Source organism: Ovis canadensis, chromosome 6 (assembly GCF_042477335.2).
Source record: "Ovis canadensis isolate MfBH-ARS-UI-01 breed Bighorn chromosome 6, ARS-UI_OviCan_v2, whole genome shotgun sequence".
NCBI classification, from domain to species: domain Eukaryota; kingdom Metazoa; phylum Chordata; class Mammalia; order Artiodactyla; family Bovidae; genus Ovis; species Ovis canadensis.
This window is the reverse complement of record NC_091250.1, coordinates 107,513,219-107,523,986: the sequence shown is the minus strand read 5'-3', so window position 1 is coordinate 107,523,986 and position 10,768 is coordinate 107,513,219. Positions and strand designations below refer to the sequence as shown.

Here is a 10,768-nt window from a genome sequence, read left to right as displayed (position 1 = left end):
CCAAGGCAAACCATTCAATATCACAGTAATTCAAGTCTATGCCCCAACCAGTAAAACTGAAGCAGCTGAAGTTGAACGGTTCTATGAAGACCTACAAGATCTTTTAGAACTAACACCCAAAAAAGATGTCCTTTTCATTATAGGGGACTGGAATGCTAAAGTAGGAAGTCAAGAAACACCCGAAGTAACAGGCAAATTTGGCTTTGGAATGCGGAATGAAGCAGGGCAAAGGCTAATAGAGTTTTGCCAAGAGAACATGCCGGTCATAGCAAACACCCTCTTCCAACAACGTAAGAGAAGACTCTACACATGGACATCACCAGATGGTCAACATCGAAATCAGATTGATTATTGCTGCTCTATACAGTCAGCAAAAACAAGATCGGGAGCTGACTGTGACTCAAATCATGAACTCTTATTGCCAAATTCAGACTTAAATTGAAGAAAGCAGGGAAAACCACTAGACGATTCAGGTATGACCTAAATCAAATCCCTTATGATTATACAGTGGAAGTGAGAAACAGATTTAAGGGACTAGCTCTGAGAGTGCCTGATGAACTATGGACGGAGGTTCATGACACTGTACAGGAGACAGGGATCAAGAGCATCTCCAAGAAAAAGAAATGCAAAAAAGCAAAATGGCTGTCCGGGGAGGCCTTACAAATAGCTGTGAAAAGGAGAGAAGTGAAAAGCAAAGGAGAAAAAGGAAAGATATAAGCATCTGAATGCAGAGTTCCAAAGAATAGCAAGGAGAGATAAGAAAGCCTTCCTCAGCAATCAATGCAAAGAAATAGAGGCAAACAACAGAATGGGAAAGACTAGAGATCTCTTCAAGAAAATCAGAGATACCAAGGGAACATTTCATGCAAAGATGTGCTCGATAAAGGACAGAAATGGTATGGGCCTAACAGAAGCAGAAGATATTAAGAAGACGTGGCAAAAATACACAGAAGAACTGTACAAAAAAGATCTTCATGACCAAGATAATCACGATGGTGTGATCACTCAGCTAGAGCCAGACATTCTGGAATGTGAAGTCAAGTGGGCCTTAGAAAGCATCATTATGAACAAAGCTAGTGGAGGTAATGGAATTCCAGTTGAGCTATTTCAAATCGTAGAAGATGATGCTGTGAAAGTGCTGCAATCAATACGCCAGCAAATTTGGAAAACTCAGCAGTGGCCACAGGACTGGAAAAGGTCCGTTTTTATTCCAATCCCAAAGAAAGGCAATGCCAAAGAATGCTCAAACTACCATACAATTGCACTTATCTCACATGCTAGTAAAGTAATGCTCAAAATTCTCCAAGCCAGGCTTCAGCAATACATGAACCATGAACTTCCTGATGTTCAAGCTGGTTTTAGAAAAGGCAGAGGAATCACATATCAAATTGCCAACATCTACTGGATCATGGGAAAAGCAAGCGAGTTCCAGAAAAACATCTGTTTTATTGACTATGCCAAAGCCTTTGACTGTGTGGATCACAATAAGCTGTGGAAAATTCTGAAAGAGATGGGAATACCAGACCACCTGACCTGCCTCTTGAGAAATCTGTACGCAGGTCAGGAAGCAACAGTTAGAAGTGGACATGGAACAACAGACTGGTTCCAAACAGGAAAAGGAGTACATCAAGGCTGTATATTGTCCCCCTGCTTATTTAACTTCTATGCAGAAGTACATCATGAGAAACACTGGGCTGGAAGAAGCACAAGCTGGAATCAAGATTTCTGGGAGAAATATCAATAACCTCAGACATGCAGATGACACCATCCTTGTGGCAGAAAGTGAAGAGGATCTAAAAAGCCTCGTGATGAAAGTGAAAGAGGAGGGTGAAAAAGTTGGCTTAAAGCTCAACATGCAGAAAACGAAGATCATGGCATCTGGTCCCATCACTTCATTGCAAATAGATGGGGAAGTAATGGAAACAGTGTCAGACTTTATTTTTGGGGGCTCCAAAATCACCGCAGATGGTGATTGCAGCCATGAAATTAAAAGACTCCTTGGAAGGAAAGTTATGAACAACCTAGATAGCATATTCAAAAGCAGAGATATTACTTTTCCAACAAAGGTCCGTCTAGTCAAGGCTATGGTTTTTCCAGTGGCCATGTATGGAGGTGAGAGTTGGACTGTGAAGAAAGCTGAGCTCCGAAGAATTGATGCGTTTGAATGCATCAGTCCATTCTGAAGGAGATCAGTCCTGGGTATTCTTTGGAAGGACTGATGCTAAAGCTGAAACTCCAATACTTTGGCCACCTAATGCAAAGAGTTGACTCACTGGAAAAGACTCTGAAGTTGGGCGGGACTGGGGGCAAGACGAATGGGGACAACAGAGGATGAGGTGGCTGGATGGCATCACCGACTGGATGGACATGAGTTTGAGTGAACTCCAGGAGTTGGTGATGGACAGGGAGGCCTGGCGTGCTGCAATTCATGGGGTCGCAAAGAGTCGGACACGACTGAGCAACTGAACTGAACTGAAACACTTGTGGCTACTAAGCATCTGGAATGTGGCTAGTCCAATTTAAAAGTGTATTACAGAATGGACTATTACTCAGCCATTAAAAGAATACATTTGAATCAGTTCTAATGACGTGGATGAAACTGGAGCCTATTATACAGAGTGAAGTAAGCCAGAAAGAAAAACAATACCGTATACTAATGCATGTATATGGAATTTAGGAAGATGGTAACGATTACCTTGTATGTGACACAGAAAAAGAGACACATGTATAGAACAGTCTTTTGGACTCTGTGGGAGAGAGAGAGGGTGGGATGATTTGGGGAAATGGCATTGAAACATGTAGAATATCATATATGAAATGAATCACCAGTCCAGGTTCGATGCATGATACAGGATGCTCAGGGCTGGTGCACTGGGATGACCCAGAGGGATGGTATGGGGAGGAAGGTGGGAGGGGGTTCAGGATGGGGAACACATGTACACCAGTGGTGGATTCATGTTGATGTATGGCAAAACCAATACAATATTGTAAAGTTTTAGCCTCCAATTAAAACATAAATTTATATTTTAAAATAAATAAATAATAAAAGAGTAGTACTGAAAAAAAATAAAATCTCACTGAATGATTTTATAATGGTTACACCTTGAAATGATCTTTCACATTTTAAACAAAATAAAAATATTATTAAAATTAATGTCACCTATTTCTTTTTACTCCTTAAATATAGCTACTAAAGATAATTTCCTGACAGTCCAGTGGTTCAATGAGTAAAGAACCTGCCTGCAATACAGGAGACACCAGAGATATGGGTTCAATTCCTGAGTCGGGAAGCTCCCCTGGAGGAGGGCATGGCAACCCACTTCAGTATTCTTCCCTGGAGAATCCCATGCACAGGGAAGCCTGGCAGGCTCCAGTCCCTGGGTCACAACGAGTCGGACACGACAGAAGCAACTGAGCACAGCCCAGTGGTTAGAACTCTGCACTTCCACTGGAGGAGGCCTGAGTCCAATCCCTGGTCAGATAACTAGGACCACATAAGCTGCACAACAAGGCCAAAAAAATAAAGAGAAAAAAATGTTTTAAGTGTGGCTACTAGAATATTTAAAATTAAGTATGTGGTTAATCATTATACTTCTTCTATATAAAGCTAGACAAGACAGTAAATGGTATAAAGCCAGAAGAAATCAAGGAATTAAAGAAAACTTTACAAAGATATCAAAACTTAAGGAAAGGATTCAGGAAAGCTGAGAAAAGTACATTCCATCTTAAAGGAACCATATTATATGAAAGAAATAAGAGGGATCTCTCAAACTCACTAGAGAAGACGATGTTCTCAAAGAATTAATCCTCCCCATGTGATAACAGAAAGTGTTTAGGTCAGAAGAAGTCATAGGGTTAAAGACACACATTTACAGAACACATTTGAAATTAGGCAGACTACCTTCTACAATAAATTAGAACACTGCAAAACTTTAAAGACACAAGAAGGAACTTGGTTTTGTCCACTTCTCTATCTTTGATACTCAAAAGAGTGCTAGGCATGTACTAAAATAAATATTTGTCCAATGAATGAACAATAAACTAATGATACTATAGAATGGGGTGGTGCTTTCCAGTAATCTTTAAGGCAGGGACCCTGGGAGGTAAAGGCAGTAAAAAGGGAAAGAGTGTGAAGGAAGGAGAAAGCATCCATATTAGTACCTTCCAGAGTCTAATTAAGTTTACTTTTTGTATAGCTCAAAAAAAAAAGTAAAAAGGTTAAAGCACGAAACCAACTGCATAATTTTGGTTCTATGTATTACCTAAGAACTTGAAGAAAAAATAATCGATAAGGATTTATGAAATCCAAGAACATATTCCTTTTACTTTGTTTTCCTGTGAGAAAAATGTTAAATGAATGAATGAGAAAGAGAAATAATATTCCAACTACTTTGAGATTAATTAAAATAAAGACTAAGAGGTTTTTAAAGACTTAAATGATTGATAAATGTAGGACCTGTTGGCTCAGATGGTAAAGAATCTGCCTGCAATGCAGGAGAACTAACTGGGTTTGACCCCTGAGTTGGGAAGATCCCTTGGAGAAGGGAATGGCAACCCACTCCAGTATTCTTGCCTGGAGAATTCCATGGACACAGGAGCCTGGTAGGCTACAGTCCATGGGGTCACAAAGAGTCGGACACAACTGAGTGACTAAGACACACACATCCAAATAAGTATCTGATTTCAGAATAAAATGTAATGATAATTCTCAAAAAAGAAGTTGAGTAATGTGAAATAACCATCTGAAAATACAAAACTAGGAAATAGGAAGAAAGGTTTGAAAATTACAGTGATTTTTCTCATCTTACAAAGGGAGGAACCAGAAGATTCTATTTATGGTTGATGTAAATTATCACAAAAAGTCAGGTTAAAAAAAATTAAGATTACTAGCAGAACACAAAACACTGTATTCTGTCCAAAGCACATAGGAAAATGTTAAAATATATAAAGCTAGAAAGAAATCACAGGAAACATAACGACAGAAAAGAAACATCAAGGAAGCATTTAATAAAGCTTACAGATTGCCAATTACATAGTAAATAATTACATTCACCTATTAAAAATCCCTTTGATATGATTTTTTAAGTGTTTGCAAAAGACATTTAAAACAAATAGAATGAGAAAGCTTAAGAGGAAAGTGAAGTAGAAGTGAAAGTCACTCGGTCCAGTCAATTCTTTACTACCACATGGACTAATTCTCCAGGCCAGAATACTAGAGTAGGTAGCTGTTCCCTTCTCCAAGGGATCTTCCCAACCCAGGGATGGAACCCCAGTCTCCCACTTTGGAGGTGGATTATTTACCAGTTGAGCCACCAGAAAAGCCCAAGAATACTGGAGTGGGTAGCCTACCCCTTCTCCAGAGGATCTTCCCAACCCAGGAATGGAACCAGGGACTCCTGCATTGCAGGTGGATTCTTTACCTGCTGAGCTACCAAGGAAGCCCCTTAAGAGGAAAAGGTAAAGATAAAAAGAAAACAGGGTTATATCAAAGTAGAATCCAAGAAATACAAACACAGCATGAGAAAGAACTGTTTTTTAAAAATCCACAATTCACACAACTTTATGTACTAAATAATAATGCTTAATACATATATGCAAAAACTGTTAAACATGGAAAAATAAATGGATATAAATTCATAAGTACAGGTCTTTAGAAGACTTCTTCAGACATACAGTCAAAACTTACAAATAAATAAATTGTAAATTATAAATTACAGTTAAAAAATATAAATAAGTTGAAAGAAAAGGTCATTTGATGTTAAACAAAATAGGCCTCCCATGCAAGAGTTTGGACTTAAAAGCAAAAGTATAATTTGTTTTAAAGAATGTTCTTTTATGTAGTTCTGTGAAAGATGGAAGGTGAAAGGACTGAAAATCAGAAGATAATCTTCCTAAATGGAAGAAAGAATAGCAATCAGAATTTCACTGCCCAGGGTAGTCCAATAAACAAATACATTTCTAGGAAATGCTACTGGAAGGCAGGTTCCCATCTGGGAATACTCTACATAGCTCTTTACTGTCTACAAAGTGCTTTCACATTCATATTACTTACAATACTGTAACAAAAGGAAGGAACGGCAGATGAGAACAAAATAGAATCTCTTGGAAGAAAGGAACATGACTCAAGGAGGGAAATTCCACTTGCCATAAGAGGGCTGCTGGTATATAAAGTGCCTTATATAAGCCAGTAAGAATTCTCTTCCACTATCTGCTTTTCTCCTCCCTCCAAGAATATCAAAGCCAAAGCAGCAGCAACAAGCATGCGTGTGAAGGGCATGGCTATAGTCCTGGCTGTGATATTATGTGCTGCAATTGTTCAAGGTATATGGTATCTTTTATTTCTCAACCTATAAATGTCTTTTCTAATGCTTCAAATGTCTTTTTGTTCACTTTTATCTCAAAATATACAGTGAATTTTTATTTACCCTCAAACATTAGCAGTTGCTACAGCTTTGGCAGAGAATATTGGAAATGTTTAACTGAAACTAGAGATGATACATTTAATAGAATTTATTTAGCTACAAAATCTGGCAAGAGCCTTTAGGAATAGTTTTAGACGTCTGCCAAGATTTTAAGAGATAATGTTATTAGCTTTCGGGAAAAGTTCTTGAGCATAAAAGCAACAGGCAAATAAGCTTGGTCTCTAATGAACTTCTTTCATTTTTCCCTTTATTTTTTAATGGTTTGCTTACAAATTCAAAGAGAAAATTGTCAACTTCTTAAGTTCTTTTCCTAGTAACAGCAGTGTTGAGTGCTATTTGTCAAATTACTATCTCTAGCCTCACTAAAAACTTGGCTCACATTCTTCATCAAGATTATAAAACAGAGCCCACTGCTGCAATCAAATGTATTAGTAACTGATGCTATGATCTGTTCTAGGCTTCCCTATGTTCAAAGGGGGTCGGTGTCTTTGCATAGGCCCTGGAGTAAAAGCAGTGAAAGTGGCAGATATTGAGAAAGTCTCTATAATTTACCCAACTAATAACTGTGACAAAACAGAAGTGATGTAAGTAATGGACATGGTGAAGATAATAGTGGTGGTGGGGGAGGGGGTTATGTTGTTTTTCTTATGGTTTTCCGTTGAAAAATTAAGACTGTTTTGGACCTTCCCTTGACAGTATCACCCTGAAAACACATAAAGGACAAAGATGCCTAAATCCCAAGTCAAAGCAAGCAAAAGCTATTATCAAGGTAGGTTACCAGATTACTTCCATTTTATAATCTGCTTTATCCAAGACAAATCTTTTGGGAGAAAAAATTGACAACTGCAGAATGGTTTTGTTATGATCCTGTGTGAAGTGTTCTGATAAGGGATCTCTGGTTATGATCGACTCCTTTCCTGCTACACATTTTTGCATGTCAACTCTTAAATCACTAGGAAACAAGAACAGTTCAAGTCTGTAAAATTCTCATTTTCTCATTACAGAAAGTTCAAAGAAAGAATTCTTAAAAATATCAAAATATATGAAGTCCTGGAAAAAAGGATCTGAAAACTTAGAACAAGTGTAACTGTGACTACTGAAAAGATAAGAACTCTGCAGTAAGGAAACTGACTTTCTCCTGCCGGCTGTAATGAACATTCACACATTTCTAGGTTAGGAAAATCTCTAAGAGATTTGATACTTATAACTATTTTGCTGTGGCTATGAAAGCACCTCTGTCTCCAGAAGTTATCTGTCTATACCTGACCTATATTCCATATTACAATGTATTATTATTACTAGAATTAAGACCATGACTCATAAGTCAAAGCATCCATGTGTATAATAATCATTCCTTAAATAATTTTTATGTCAATTCATATTCCTTTTCTCAGAAGTTTTATATATATATGGAGAAAGTCCTTAAACATCATCTTATTTTATAAAGAAGGCTGTAATTCATGAAATGCACTATGAAAACAATTATAAACTAATGGTAACTGGTAAGAGTGCAAATATTTCATAACAAAATGAGTAGCTCTGGTGTTTTGAATTTTTAAAATAACCATTTTTTCATTGAGATATTTGAAGCAATTAGGATGTATGTGTTAACCATGAATTTTGGTTTTATCCATTCTTACAAATTATAGTAATACTTTGGACACATTTTAAATATGGCATATTTTTGTCTACCAAAGAAAAATACTGAAAAATAAATAATATGTGCATATCTCACAATCAAATTTATTTTCTGTGATTCTTTTTCTTAGAAAAATATCTATTTTTTAGTCATGCCTGTACTATAAAATTTAGAGATATCTAAGATAGTTTCACTTTGAAAAGAATCAAGTAATTTTTCTCTAATAAGCTACCACAACCCTCCTTAAAACAGAAACAAATACATGTTTTCCAGAAACATAAGATACCATAAACAATTTTATCTTGTAATTCAAGAGGTACACAGCTACCTATCATCACAAAGAATTGTTTTGAAATATATTTTAATGAGTAGTTGTGAAGGACAGCTATCTCTTTTCTTTTTTTTAAAGGATCTTCCTACACTCAAACTGCTTTCTTACTCGGCAAATTTCTTATTATGTGAGCTTTGGAGGTAGGCCAAAAGGAAAAAGCCAAAGGAAGGCGTTCCCTGGCGGCCAGAACAAGGTCTCCGCAAGACCATTCCTACCCTAGACTTTGAACTCCAGCAGGCACCACAAAGATGCTATCAGTAAGATATATTTAAAGCAGCAGTAGTAATAGTGTAAGTCTGATAGTAGTGACTTCCTAACGTGTTCCTGTAGCTATAATCCTTCCTGCCACCTAGCACCCTTAGGTTTTGTACATTTTCCAAATCCAATTCTTCAGTCTTTTTGTGAATTCTTCAACTGCCAATTAAATTTCTTTCCGCTGAAGTGAGCCAGAGTTGGTTTCTCTGTGTGGATCCAAGAACCTCAGCTGTGACAGCACTCTATAGACAGCCATCCATACATTGGTAAAACGAAAATATTTACAGGATTACCAAATATCATGTTACATTCGTTTATTTGAAAACAAAAGAACAATTTAAATGCATCTTTTGTGTATCCTTCTTATCAATATCAAAGAGCCAACCATAAAACAGATCAGAGAATGCACAGAAAAGTAAAGAGCACAGTAGGGTGCTTGGAACCCAACAGTCCTACTGACTAACTTTTGACTGGTGCCTACAAGCAATAATGAGAAGCCAAAATGTTATCCAGGAGATCTGGATATAAATAAGTAAATACCTGAATCATATATTTATTCTATGGTATATTGTATAGATATACAGCATAAATATTATGTGTATATATATCATAAATCTACATAGATTTCTATACAGATATAGGACTTCTATAAGAATTCCCTGGATAGTTTTAAAACTTGGATCTATCATTTGACTATTTACAATGATTATTTTTTAAAGAAATCTTTGAAAAAAAAATTTACTAAGAGCTACATCATAAATTTGATATTTTTTAAAGTAAAGTAGCATAGATCAGTTGGAGAAGGCAATGGCAACCCACTCCAGTACTCTTGCCTGGAAAATCCCATGGACATGGACGGAGGAGCCTGGTGGGCTGAAGTCCACGGGGTCGTGAAGAGTCAGACACAACTGAGTGACTTCACTTTCACTTTTCACTTTCATACATTAGAGAAGGAAATGGCAACCCACTCCAGTGTTCTTGCCTGGAGAATCCCAGGGACGGGGGAGTCTGGTGGGCTGCTGTCTATGGGGTGGTACTGAGTCAGACATGGCTGACGCGACTTAGCAGCAGCAGCATGGATCAGTACATTATCATTGAGAAACAATATAATACTTAAATTTGTTCACAGCAAAATAAGACATAAAAGAATTAACGCTGTTGTTGGTCTGTCGCTAAGTTGTGTCCGACTCTTTGTGACCCAATGGACTACAGCACACCACACCTCCCTATCCTTAACTACCTGCCAGAGTTTGCTCAAACTTATGCTCATTGAGTCTGTGATGTCATCCCAACCATCTCATCCTCTGTCACCTCCATCTCCTCCTGCCCTCAATCTTTCTCATCATCACAATTAAAATACTCAAGTCAAAATCCTTCCCACCTTAGAGAAGGTGAAAGTGAAGTCGCTCAGTTGCATCCGACTCTTTGCAACCCCATGGACTGTAGCCTACCAGGCTCCTCTGTCCATGGGATTTTTCAGGCAATGGTACCGGAATGGATTGCCATTTCCCTCTCCAGGGGATGTTCCTGGCCCAGGGATCAAACCAGGGTCTCCCGCACTGTAGACAGTCGCTTTACTGTCTGAGCCACCAGGGAAGTCCTAGTACCTTTACACATTCCATTCCCTTAGCCCGTTTCTTCATTAAATTAATTCCTACTTATCACTTACATCTCAGCTTAAATGACATTTTCTTCCCTATTTGTCTTCAGAACACTGCACTTTTTCATGACACTATTTGTTGCAAATAAAAAAGTATTTCTGTGCTTAATATATGCTCTTCCATAAGTGCAAGCTCAGTAAGAAAGTTACTATAATCCTAGCCCATAGTATAGGACTTCCCTGGTGGCTCAGATGGTAAAGCATCTGCCTGCAATATGGGAGACCCAGGTTTGATCCCTGGGTTGGGAAGAGCCCATAGTATACTGTCTAGCAGATATCAGATTCTTGATAAATATTTAAGAATGGAATAACTAAATGGCAATAGAAACTAAGGGAAAGAAACTTACATCAAGGAATATTATGAAGGAATGCATAATGGTAGAAAAGTATAAGTTGAGTTTTAAAAATAATAATTAAATTAGTTTGGTTGAAGTGAGGATGAAGGATATCAAATGTCTAAC

At 37.6% G+C, this 10,768-nt stretch overlaps 1 protein-coding gene across 2 annotated transcripts; it reads left to right on the top strand.

The window, feature by feature from the left end:
• Positions 1 to 6,003: 6,003 nt before the first annotated feature.
• On the top strand, positions 6,004 to 8,843 carry CXCL11 (C-X-C motif chemokine ligand 11). Of its 2 annotated transcripts, none has more exons than XM_069594435.1 (4): positions 6,004 to 6,321; positions 6,880 to 7,006; positions 7,119 to 7,191; positions 7,427 to 8,843. In XM_069594435.1, the coding sequence occupies exons 1-4, from the start codon at positions 6,261 to 6,263 to the stop codon at positions 7,448 to 7,450; spliced, it is 285 nt and encodes a 94-aa protein (XP_069450536.1). In that variant the 5' UTR covers positions 6,004 to 6,260; the 3' UTR covers positions 7,451 to 8,843. The 2 variants fall into 2 exon arrangements, with proteins under 2 accessions (XP_069450536.1, XP_069450537.1); XM_069594436.1 differs by having other exon boundaries at positions 6,180 to 6,321; positions 7,431 to 8,153.
• Positions 8,844 to 10,768: the final 1,925 nt, after the last annotated feature.